General features: G+C 40.2%; 1 protein-coding gene across 3 annotated transcripts; it reads right to left on the reverse strand.

The window, feature by feature from the left end:
• Nucleotides 1–1438: 1438 nt before the first annotated feature.
• On the reverse strand, nt 1439–9274 carry admb (adrenomedullin b). Of its 3 annotated transcripts, none has more exons than XR_013962529.1 (5): nt 9152–9274; nt 8453–8589; nt 6343–6480; nt 5329–5666; nt 1439–3061 (listed from the first exon to the last, which is right to left on the reverse strand). XR_013962529.1 is itself a non-coding variant. In XM_080737423.1 (5 exons), the coding sequence occupies exons 2-4, from the start codon at nt 8554–8556 to the stop codon at nt 5387–5389; spliced, it is 522 nt and encodes a 173-aa protein (XP_080593549.1). In that variant the 5' UTR covers nt 8557–8589; nt 9152–9274; the 3' UTR covers nt 1439–3061; nt 5386. The 3 variants fall into 3 exon arrangements, 2 of the variants coding, with proteins under 2 accessions (XP_080593549.1, XP_080593548.1); XM_080737423.1 differs by having other exon boundaries at nt 5386–5666; XM_080737422.1 differs by having other exon boundaries at nt 1559–5666.
• Between the last annotated feature and the right edge of the window lie 3737 nt (nt 9275–13011).

The following is a 13011-nucleotide window of genomic DNA, read 5'->3' on the forward strand; positions in this document are numbered from 1 at the left end:
TGGAACTACACGCTAAGTGCACTTTAACTGTCCCAAGAAACGATACGATAAGAAGGGGGGGGGGGTGAAGTATTGTTTTATTGTTGGAAGTGTTCTTATTTTTTAGGTTTTAGCTTAGTGGCGCCATAGGATTCCCTTTTATTTTATTATTGTGTTTTTGGCATTATAGAGGCCGCTGTCACTAGAAATAAAGGTTTGTTATACTTTTTCTAAACTGTTGTCCTGGTCAGTCTCTCCTCATGGTTCATATTGCTCTGATATCCCGTAAACGAACTTGTGTGTCCTTAAAGGTAGTGCCTTTTGTGCACTTACTTTCCTCTTTAAACGAGGTGGCGTTGTCGGAAACTTATAATTATATAATCTGCTAATGGTAATACTTAATGATATACATCAAACCAAAAAGGTGTATTTACAATTATTTATTGGCAAATTCAGTAACAAGGTGATGACAAAAGGGTACCAGTTTAAACACTGGCAGTTAATGTGAGTTGGGCCACCCTTACATAGACATTGTGCACCATGTTGATGCTAGTACATTTACAGGTATTATTATCTTCACCAGTATTGTCTTGGGAGATGTGACTTACTGAACTACCGTTCTTGTTTCTTTTGTTGATGCATCACCGGCAAATCAGTTTTACAGCTGAATTGGTGCACATGTTGTATTGCCCTGCCAGAATAACTTGTTTTAACTTCATTAGAAATACAGATCAATCTAAACAAAATGTAATATTGTGTAAAAGTATTATGTTCTTAAAACTTTCATATATTCTAGATACATTGCACATTCAGTGAATTATTCCAAACCTTTTTTGTTAAAATGTTTTAATTCTTTATGTGGCATAAAGCTCATAATATCAAAAGTATATTACAATAATTCACGAGACCACTCAAAACAAGGATTTATAATAAAGAAATGTCGACCTTCTGAAGTCAGAGTTGCTTGGGCTGCTATGGCATCTGCAATGCTTTTTTTACTCAATATTCTTTTTTTTTTTTTTTATCTGTATGTGTTCTGAGGGTAGCATTTGGCTATATGATCTTAAGCAGCAGAGCGTGTTCCGTTTCCTTCATCCCAGTGTGTTTGTCCTTGCCAAATAAGGTCTAATCAATTTGCAATACAATGCAACTGATTCATTATTATAATAATAAACATTTGACTTGCTTTGCATCCTCCACACAGGACTGTCTCGTTATTGACTCACTATCATCATGTTGCTTTTAAAACATCACATAAAACAAAATTGTGTTTAAAACACATTATCCGATCCTCTTTGGTATTTACACCAAAATCAATTTGTAAAACACCAAGTTGTTGAGCACAGTGAAATGAATAATGTAAAGCTGTCAAAACTAGGATTTCTTTCACAAAAAATGTGTTCACTCAGCAACAATTACAAGAAAGTCTCTAAAAGAGAATACCAGCACTCACAGAAACTGACATTTAAGGCACATTTATTTAAGTTTACAAGTTGGCATGGCATGGCACAGAGCACAACGTACACGTTTTGGCGTCAAGCCTTCATTAGCGTTGTATCACTCAGAAATAATGAACAAGTTTATGTCAAACAGTTTTATTTGCATTGTTTGCTGAAACTCTTATGTATTCAATACAGTACATGTGATTTAGCCTACTCAGAAGGTAGGTGGCAGCACAGCACTTGTATTGGCTCTCAAGGCCTTGGCAAGCTGCTGCTTCATAGCTAAGCAATTCAGTCCTTCCATTCCATGGCACTGAACCAAGATTCCTCCGCCATCAGCCAAACAATAAGTGACCCCCAATTCTTCACTACAGCTGACTTTTCAGTTGCTGTGTATGACTTTCATCAGCCAAGCAGATGTCCTTTTAAAAAAAACATGACTTCAAAAGTGTTACCTGTTGTATCCAAGCAGCAATCTTTGCCATTGTATTACATGTGTTACACATTCTCCACCGGGTATAATTAGCTCATTACAATGTTAAGGCAATTACTATGACAAATAACGACAAGGTTTGGTTCTGATAATAGTTCCTGTTGACATTTTCATATCATGAAGCATAATAGTATACTGGAAAAACAAAATAGCCACACTTTTAACTTGCATTAAATACTTCATTGAGGTTTAAATTCAGAAAAAAATATCATTGCATTTCATTTGTATTCCGCGGTATAAAAATATAGTTTACATGAGTTATGTGCTTAAATAGGCACTACTAAACAATACTAACTTCATACATTTCCTTATATACAAACTTGTAAGGGAGGGGTCGTTTTTTTTATTGAGGGGTGTTACTGGAGAAAATGTATAAGCCCTTTTATAAAATGCCATGACCCTCCCTCTCAATTGGGGGAAAAATCAGTGTTAATTTTTTTTAGAACCATTTCACTTTTTACTTTAGGGAGGGGGGATACAGTTCTGACAACCATTGTTGCTGCCTTACACACCTCTCCATTGTTTTAGGAAAATACATTGTAGTATAAACACAGCCACTTCAGTTCATTCACTAACTGCAGTGACTGTGGGGCATTTCTTGGTATTGGCACCCAGGGTTTGTCATTAAATGAAGCAGAAGGCTGTTGACAATGGTTGCATAAGTGCCTGCACCTCTGGAGCCATTGTTTGCTTTTGAAAAATTGCATGACCCTCCCTTGAATTCAAAGTGAAATCAGCAGACCCTAGGACTGAAATTAAAATAGCATGACCCTCCCCTATTTTCCCCCAGGGGGTGCTGTTCATAAAAAAACGATTGCTCCCTAATTAGATTTTTTTTTCTTTGTTTTTTAGTACGTGTGATAATGATATAAATTGCACTTCAGCCACTGTCCACCGCAGTCAGCTCAAGTTTGCGGGAAGCCTGCATGCATGGGAACATCAGAGGTCCAAACACTTCTTCAATGTTCAAAAATGTTCAATAAAAATGGCATGTGGTGTCTTTCCCCCCGATTGCTCTCACAACTTCCCCTCAGCCTGGCCTGGCTCCGTCCTCGGTCCATGGGTATGAGTGACCTGGGAGAAGCATCTTCAGGGATAACCTTCTTTTCCACACTGCCAAGCATATGAGGTCCTGCTCCTTTCAAAGCTGAAGAAGAGACAGAAATTCTTGTCAAGTCCCAGAGGTCTGAAGTGAAATCATCCACACATCACACACTTGGAACTAGGCCACTAAGACACACGTGCATTCACACACACATGCGTGCACACAAATTCCAGTACAAATCTCCATCATGATCTTCACCCAGGCTTCCCCCCTGATACGGTGATAGCTGCCATTTCTCTATGCATGCCTTAAAGCAGGGACGTGCTGGCCATTGGGAAAAGCGGGACAACTCCCGAACGGCCGGTTCATTCCCGGCCGGTCCAGGCCGGCCATTAGGAAAGAAATAAAAAATTAAATCTCAGCCTTCGTTCCATTTTGGGGGCTGGGCGGCCAACAAAGTAAATCGTCACTGTCGGGCAGAAACCTTGTTGATACATTTTTTCGCAAAGCTGCTTCATCATACAAGGCCGTTGCACAAAAGTAGTGAAAACAACAGATCTACAAGCACACAACGCCTCGCACCGCGAGGCGTTGTGTGTAGATCGGCTGTGTAGATCGGTGTGTAGATCGGCTGTTTTCACTAGTTTAAATCATTTTTAAAATGATAAATACAAAACAAACGGTTTTGGACATACATGGTTTCCACCCGACTACGACAAAATATAACTCATACAATAATTGGCCCACTGGCTTGTCACTTGTCATGATCTGAAATGGCAAATCTTTGAGTAGCAGCAGCGCTATAGAGAGATCTCTCTCTATAGGGGTTGAGGACTGGGCGTGGCCTTGCAAAAATCGGCCACTTCCGCCCGCCATTATATCTTTCTTGTGAGACTCTTGGATAAAAGGAAGCAATGACCGGAGAACAGCATTGACAGTTCGCTGGTTGTAGACAAGATGGATTGGTCAATGCAAGTGTACTCTATTACAAGTCCAGTAGGCCTATTCAAAATGTACATGAGTAAAAGTATAAAAGTATTGGTAATGGTATCAAAATGTACTTAAAGTACCAACAGTAAAAGTAGGCCTACTCATTGTGCAGAATGTCCCTTTCAAGTTATCAAAACATCTTTTGAAAATAGCATGGATCTAACATTGTAAGCTTGTAGATCGGCTATTTTCAAATGGTCAAAATATATGTATATGCTGAAGTGGTTAATGATGTATAGTAGGCCTAGCATTACTAACTAAAGTTTTGAACTAAATGCAATGGAGTAAAAGCAGGCCTAAAATTTTTGGATCAGAGAAGAAGTAAAAATATTGGCAAAGTACATATAACTCAAAAGTGTAGGCCTACTTAAGTACAGTACTTAAGTAAATATACTTAATTATTTACACCACATAGCGTGCCTACAGCCAGTTATTGGGCCACTGCCAAGACCACTTGCGATTTGACTCGGCCATTACTCGGTCAATTTTCATCAAAAAATTTACATTTAAAGTAAACGTGTCCATATTCACTGAAATGTCTGCTTTCATTTGTTGGTGCTCATTATTGTCTCCCAATAAAGATAACAGTAGATCAGAACAGCCATCACATTCATCCATTGCTTTGGAAATAAAGATCGGTTTATAATAATATAACATTCCCTATAAACAGTAGGCCTAAAATGTTACAATATTTGGATCAGAGATGTAGTGGAGAAGAAGTAAAAATATTGGCAAAGTACATATAACTCAAAAGTGTACTTAAGTACAGTACTTAAGTAAATATACTTAATTACTTTACACCACATAGCGTGCCTACAGACAGTTATTGGGCCACTGCTAAGACCACTTGCAATTTGACCCGGCCATGTCTGCTTTCATTTGCGGTGCTCATTATTGTCTCCCAATAAAAAGATATCACGCTAAAATCACGACTTCGGCTGTCCATGCATGAGCGCAGAAAGAGCACAAGCAGATCAGAACAGCCATGACATTCATCCGTTGCTTTGGAAATAAAGATCGGTTTATAATAATATAACATTCCCTATAAACAGTAAAATATGTGTGATCGTTATGTTGATCAAATATGGTTTTATTGAAATGCAATCAAAGCCTAGAGCAATTGAAGTAAAAGTATCGTTGCTTGCTCAACAAGTAGAACTAGTACAGACTGATCTTGATGCATCCAAGACCTAGCAATGGCAATGGCCGCCAAAGTGGGCGGAGTTAAGCCCCGAATCTTGCGGTGATGTCATAACCGACAGTCCCTATAGCGCGCAATGAGGGCCTCTCCAACTCTTTTTTCCCGGGCTGAATCAGGGGCCCAGCACGTCCCTGCCTTAAAGCAATGTTCTAGAATAGAAGCTCTGAGGGGACTTAACTCCATCAGCTGCAACAACAAAAATAAAAAAAAATAGGGTCTCTCTCTCCATGCATGCCTCAGGCCAGGGAAGGTAGAGCGGTGTGTTCTCCGTGCTCCGCTCCATCATGGCTACAGCAGGGTTCTCCTTGTCTCCCAACCTGGAGGGCAGACCTGCTGGCATACAGCTCTGGTACGGAGCGGCGCCGGCGCCGGCCATAGCCATTGGCTGTGATTTTCTGTTCGGGAGCGTTGGGCTGTTTGAGTTTGTCACTAAGCTGGGACAGTCGATGATACAGGTCATGGACAGCACATGTGGGCAAGAGGCAGCCGGACCTTTTGGATCTGCTCAGCCCAAAGCTGGGGGAAAGAGAGAAAAAGATATTTATAGCAACATGATGAGGTGATGGGGAGGAACGTAGACAAATGAATGAGCTTACTGGGCTCACGTGAAGAATGTTATTCATGTCTTTGCATAAGTATAAGTTAATCATGTAACATTTCTAAATTAGAGGGGAACAAGTCTGTAAGCTATCATTGTTATGTCAACTAACAACACAAATTACACAGTGTCCTTAGAAAAAGAACCCAAGAAATGATTTTGTAATGATTTGGCAGGTATCTCATCCTGGAACTCAGCTCATAAAATGCAGTTGAAATGAAAAGCATGAGGGATTAATGACATCATCTTTGACACTTCCAGTCGTCTCGTCTAGTCACACTAGTGCAGCGATTCTCAACCTTTTTAAATTCAAGGACTCCTGCTATGCATTAGGCCATGGAACCCCATTTGACGCAATCTTTATCTCTGGGACCCCAATCGTCACTGTACAATTCTCAGTGTTCATTTCATTCTGAGAGTGTCAAAATGGACCGGAAGGGTCCATTTGTACACTCTCGGAGTAACACAACTCATAAGGGTCCACTTAAGGGACCCCTGGTGGTCTCCAGACCCAATGTTGAGAAACAGCAATCTAGCGCACAAAGCGGACTGCCGGCCATGTGAATGAAATTAAAACAGTGTTTTCCCCCTTACCTGGACTGAAAATCAAAAGCTTCTGTGTTCCCTTCCTGCTGGGTTCCAGCCGAGAACTCGGGGCCCCCCTCCTCGCTGGCCGCCACCGAGCCGTTGCGGACGTCCCTTCTCATACGGTTCTGCAGCCACAGTCTAAACCTGACACATGGGAGAAGATTCTGTATTCGGATAATATGGCATAGTGTAAAGCAGTGGTTCTCAAAGAAGTGGATTCCAGTGACTCTGTGGGTTCCTTTAGGGGGGGTCTAAATTGACCCATACAAGTCTGTAACTCTGACAGTGTACAAATGGAACCAAATGGACCCTAACGGGTCCATTTGGTTCCATTGGTACACTGTCGGAGTTAAGGAAAGACCTTGACATCTGAAAGTTTGAGAAACACTGGTGTAAAGGATGTTGTTCTATATGAAATTCTAGAATTTGTGTTTCTTTCAATCTTTTTATTTTTCACAAACTGATACATGACTCACATACTGTACATCAATTAACAATTAATGCTTTCACATATGGACTCAAATACGTATAAACATACATACATACATACATACATACATACACACATACATATACAGTACATACATACATATTACATACATCATCTTCTTTTTACACTCATTGCCTTCCAAACCTTAAAATCGCCGGGAAAGGGGAATGTGGTATTCTTCTACCCCTTTATCTTAATTCTCAAATTTGCAAAACCCCTCAATAATATCTCAGAATATTCTTCCCCCAAATATTCCACAACTGGGCCCCAAACTATGTTCATGTTTACAGTGTAACGTCCGTGCAACATTTCAAAATAGTGTCTTTTGTTCAGTCAAATTCCATTGTCATCTGCTTTGTTTTAATTATGAACTTAACCCATTAAGAGCTGGAATGCATCTGTGTCACGTTAGACCTGAACTGCTTTTAACCATTATTTTATGCTTTTGCTAAAAAAAAAAAAAGCAGATATACAAGCTCAAAGTGGGCACAGCTATTAGATCAGCTATTTTTGAAAGATCTTTGAATATATTGACCCGATTCTATAAATCCCTATAAATCCTTCTTCTAAATCAGTGGTTCTCAAACTTTTTCACATTGAGGACCTCCAAAATTATACATGTATTTGGCCGCGGACCCCCTTCTCAAAATATGTCGTTCCAGGGACCCCCCAGAAGCAGAGGTTTGAGTTACAAAAGTTTTCTTTGAAAAATATATATTCAAAGATTTGCAAAAAAAATAAAAATCTAGATTTTTCAAAAATAGCAGATCTACAAGTATATCTGCTATTTTTCAATAGCTAAAGCAATGTTTCTCAAAGTGGATTTCATGGACTCTCTAGGTTCCTTTATGGGGGAGACCCTTACAAGTCTGTAACTTTGACAGTGTACAAATGGAACCAAATGGACCCGTTAGGGTCCATTTGGTTCCATTTGTACACTGTCAAAGTTAAGGGGAGACGTTCAAATGTCAAAGTTTGAGAACCACTGAGCTAGAGTATTAAATAACAGTTAAAGTGATTAAAAGGTTTCAGGTCTCAGTGGTGTAAAGTAACTAAGTATATTTACTTAAGTACTGTACTTAAGTACGCTTTTAAGGTATTTGTACTTTACTTGAGTATTTCCAATTTCCAATACTTTTACTTCTACTCCTCTACATCTTCGATTCAAATATTGTACTTTTACTCTACTACATTTATTTGAAAACTTTTACATTTTAGTTATTAGTTACTTTGCAGGTGTACATTATGATATTATAAAACACACATTAACCCACTTTAGCCCTATTTTATACCGTGGCTATTTGGAAATAGCCGATCTACAAGCTCACAACGCGTCGCATTGCGACACATTGTGAGCTTATAGATCTGCTATTTTCAAACATTTAGTACTTTTACTTTTGGTACTTTAAGTACATTTTGATGCCAATACTTTCATACTTTTACTTAAGTACATGTTGAATTCTGGACATTTACTTGTAAGGGAGTACATCTACAGTGCAGTATTGATACTTTTACTTAAGTATACAAAATGTGAGTACTTTTTCCACCTCTGTCAGGTCTTAAGTAAAAAAAACAAATACCCAGACATATGACATTTGACATGTTAGAGTAGACCAGCCAGCTCACCTCCTTTTCAAGCTGGAGTTCAAGTCCACCGTTGCACCTCTGACCAGGGGCAGCACAGTGCTGAAAACACACCAACAGATGACCGTCTGCAGGGCTAGCCTCATGGTGGTGGCTGCAGGCAGGCAGGGGAGAGGGAGCTGCCAAGTGGGATAACAGCACAGAACATTCTTTTCAATTACAATACACTTCAAACCTTTATTGTCCCCATAAGGCAGATTTCGGTCTTGCACACTTGTTTTATGGACAGAAAAGGAAAATAAAAAGGTGCAAATGTTTATGAGAAAAGATAGTCAATCACCGCACACACAGCACATAATTGTACCTTTATAGACATGCATCAGGTTGTATCCCCAATGCATATTATGTGAGATCTGACTAGCTGGCTGCCAATACTTTTTTATTTTTATTTTTTATTTTTTTTAACTGTGGTGATGTATATTTCAACCCCATTATAAAAAATGTAGAAAAGAAGAATATGTATAAGCAATCAATAATGTGAGGTACATAAAGTAAGTTTATAATGAATAAGTGCTGATGTCATTACTTAAACTAAAAAATCCTTTTCATAGTCATTGTTAAATAAGGTCATTAGGTTGCATGCCAATTGTTACCACAATAACAACAAAAACATCACTTTACCAATCCACTGAACTCTACCACTACTTTTATGAAATAAAATGTTAAATTAAAATGACTCACCTTATTATACACTAGCTATCAATTTGTGTCCAAGTGTGTTCATCCAAGAGTGTTCTCTGTAGCTGTTGTTAAAGTTGCCTTGTATGTTCAAGCCCCCATGGAGTTTTCTTTTTTTACCATGGGATGTGATGTGAAGTTTACACAGCTAATGTGAGGTTTTTATACACAGAGGGAGGGAACTGCACCTGAATGCCACACGCTGTGGGAGGGACTATGGGACAGTTCATGTCTAACCCCATCCCCTCCACATGGGATCCTGTACACAGGGGCGTCACAAAGGGGTAGGAAAGTGGGACTGAGTTAGCAGGGCCCAAGGTGGAGGGGCCCTAGTAACTTTAGCTATTGAAAAATAGCAGAGTGCCGCGCTGCGAGCTTGTAGATCTGCTATTTTTGAAAAGTCGTGAAAATGTGTGCAAATCTTTGAATATGTATTTTTTTAAGCGAACATTTGTAACTCAAATTTTGCTTCCGGGGGGTCCCTGGAACTAGATATTTTGAGATGGGGGTCCGTGACCAAATTCATATCATTTTGGGGGTCCTTCACATGAAAAAGTTTGAGCATCACTGACATGGAAACATGGGTTTCTTGCACACATTTTCACGATCTTTTCAAAAATAGCAGATCTACAAGCTCGCAGCGCGGCACTCGGTGCCGCGCTGTGAGCTTGTATATCTGCTATTTTTCAATAGTTAACATTCATGGGGGGCCCGCAGTGAATCCTTGTACCCAGGGCCCAGAATTTGGTGTGACGCCCCTGCCTGTACATGCACCCACCACTGGTTCCCACCACTGGCAGACACATTTAGTTTTTCAAAAAACAATCCCAAAAAAGAAACATTTATCATGAATTTAGAAACAAATTCAATAATTCTTTTTAGTAATTTCATGAAGAAATCAAAGAAAACTTTGAGAAATTCCATAAATTATAAGTAGTGAAAATAGCCGATCTACACGCTCACAGTCCGGCGCGAGGCGACGCGTTGTGAGCTTGTAGATCTGCCTTTTTCACTAGTTTGGTGGGTAAACGTCTAATTTCTCTTTTGGGTCTTGAGCTAAGTTTGGGAACCACTGCTGTAAGCGTTGAGCCACACAGCGGATAGAAGCCATAATCACAGAGGGATCAGTGCAGGGTTATGGCTAAATTATATTCTCATAATAATATAACTTGTAAGACGCCTCAGGGCGACAAGCGACGAGGTCGCGACATGTCTTGGCCATCTGGCATGCAGTGATGTATATCGGACCAGTTAAATGGTAAATGGTGCATTTATATAGCGCTTTTATCCAAAGCACTTTACATAGATTGTGCATTACATTCACCCAATCACGCACACATTCATACACCGGTGGCGGAGGAAACCATGCAAGGCACCAACCTACTCACCGGGAGCAATTAGGGGTTCAGAGTCTTGCCCAAGGACTCTTCGACATTAACTCAGGGGGAGCCTGGATTCGAACTGGGAACTCTTCGGGAACCCTTCGTGCTCTAATAACGGTTTCTCTACCCCTGAGCTATGCCGCCCCATATATGGAGACCCCTGGTACCCATATATGGAGATCCATGTACTGTATATGGAGATATGCTGTGAGACCCCAAACATGCTTACTCAGATAGCCTATTCGTTATGTGAAAGTCATATGACGTCTATGACATCTGACATCATACATGCAATCCCTTTTATGCCCATACATGGAGATCCCTGTCTGTAGAACGAGCCACACAGATATGGGCTGTCTTGGCCATCTTTGGCCATATATGGATTCTGTTAGTGTGGTATGTGGCCGATGTGGCCTCCATGGGCATTCTCATATGAAGTCCTCCTGTTAGAGGCTTAATATTGATGACATCAGGGAACTCCATATATGGGCATAAAAGGGATTCTGTTATTGTGGTTCATCACAGTGATGTCAGAGAGTGATGTCAGATGCGCCAAACCCATAGACCGTAAAAAAAGTGTACATCCAGACGGAGACATGATGTCAGAGGCGTCAATTGGGTATGGCAGGGAGGGGTATGCAGCTGCCATACCCTGGGTCCAGGGGGGGGGGGAATTAAAGTTACTTTTAAATATAAATACATGAATGTCTCTTTGTCTATCTGTGCTGGTTATTATAAAATACAGTAAAATAACTACAAATGCAACATTTTACAAAATGGTCACTTCAACAAGGTATATATTCTCCACATTTTTATTCATCTTGACAGAATGGTATATTCCCAGGTTCCGCAGGTCAGCTGCACAGGTGCAATGCATTATTGTATTGTGGCACGTTTACTAACATGCCAAGTTTAGCTGCGCTTGAACAACCGTTCCAGGCTGCCATATCATCCCAAGAAACCGTAGAAACGGGGGGAAAAAAGAAAATGTACTTCTTAAAATAAATGAATCGTGCCTGTTGATAAGGTATGGCAACATGACTGTGCCTTCGCGCGCGTTCAAGACACCAGTCATGTTGCCATACCTTAGCTTTTTCTGAACTGACGCCACTGCATGATGTGCCATTTCTCATACTAAACTGCGAACTTCGGTCGCAATAATTTACATATTTAAAATGGGTTTGTGTGATTAATGTATATTAGTGCATATCTAGCCATTTTCAGCCAAAACCCACACTGATGGAGACTATAATCAGCATGGAATGTAATCGGTTATATCTCAGTATAGCCAGCAATAATTATAATGTAGAAATCCAAAATGGTTGTGGTGAGTAATTCATGTTACCCCACATTGACACTTTCTGAAAAAGGATACTAATAGATAATAATAGATCCAAAATTATGTTGACAGCACATAAAGCAAATTAAGCAAATTGTATGGTGCAAAGAAATCTGCAATTCTGCTCTAAGAATATCATATGCTTTCATTTTAATATAATAGTCCATGGGTCTTCAACAGGGGGTCCGGGACCCCTAGGGAGTCCTCAGAGTTACTACAGGGGGTCCTCCAAATCTTTGAGTGATAGAACGTTTTTTTCCCCCCGCCTTTTTTATATTAACCACTTGAACCCAGGTGTCCAAATTCGGAGAACTTTAGACAAAAATAGCAGATCTACAAGCACACAACGCCTCGCAGTAGATTGGCTATTTTTAGCCACAGAGCATTGGTGTAGAGGGGAAAAAGAGCAGACCAAGTACAGAGTGAAAGGTCAAGTTTATTTAGTATTGACAGTTCAAGTGGTTATCTGAAAACACAAATTACAATGAATCCAAAATACACTGATGATGGTGCTGTCCAGGGGCGCAGGAGGCATTTTAAAAGTGAAGGGGACACATCTGGGAGGTATGTGCGCGCGCATAGCGCGCGCGAAAAATTTTGGGGTATCCCCCCCACTTTTGGTGATATCCCCCCCACTTTTGGCCCGAGGAGGGGGGGACATATCCCCTCCACTTGAGCTGAATTACACAGTTGTTTTACGCAGATTTCAAGGCATTTTTTTTCTTGTTACTGTATCCCCCCCACAGTAACAAGAGGAAACGTAACTTAAAATGTGTTGACAAACGAAATTGCATTTCCATTATGCATCTGTTCAAAGGTACTTACATTGTTGCTTGATCGTAATTGTGCGCTCACCACGTGAAAAATTATTCATGGGTGTGTTTTCATGGAAACGTGTGAGGAAACCGATGGCATGACCGCTGTAGGTACATTCACCAATCAGAAGCTTGTCCGTCATTCCATTTAACTGGCATAAAACCAGAGGATGGGGGGGCTTATGCTTATTCACATATCACAGTGATATCATGCTTGTAAATATCTCACACTCAATAAGGTCTGTTTTATTAGAACCGACATTGTTTGCGTATAGAGAAAAAAAGGCGAGAAAGAGAGAGAGAGAGAGAGAGAGAGAGAGAGAAGGC

This window comes from Nannobrachium achirus (genome assembly GCF_963921795.1).
Source record: "Nannobrachium achirus genome assembly, chromosome: 11".
Classification (NCBI taxonomy): domain Eukaryota; kingdom Metazoa; phylum Chordata; class Actinopteri; order Myctophiformes; family Myctophidae; genus Nannobrachium; species Nannobrachium achirus.

Excerpts from the sequence above, each read along its gene's own strand:
- admb (XM_080737423.1), bottom strand. The coding sequence starts at position 8,556 with ATGAGGCTAGCCCTGCAGACGGTCATCTGTTGGTGTGTTTTCAGCACT. Across the intron at positions 6,481-8,452 it reads AACTCCAGCTTGAAAAGGAG|GTTTAGACTGTGGCTGCAGA; the intron begins GTGAGCTGGCTG and ends CCCATGTGTCAG. Across the intron at positions 5,667-6,342 it reads GCTTTTGATTTTCAGTCCAG|CTTTGGGCTGAGCAGATCCA; the intron begins GTAAGGGGGAAA and ends TCTTTCCCCCAG.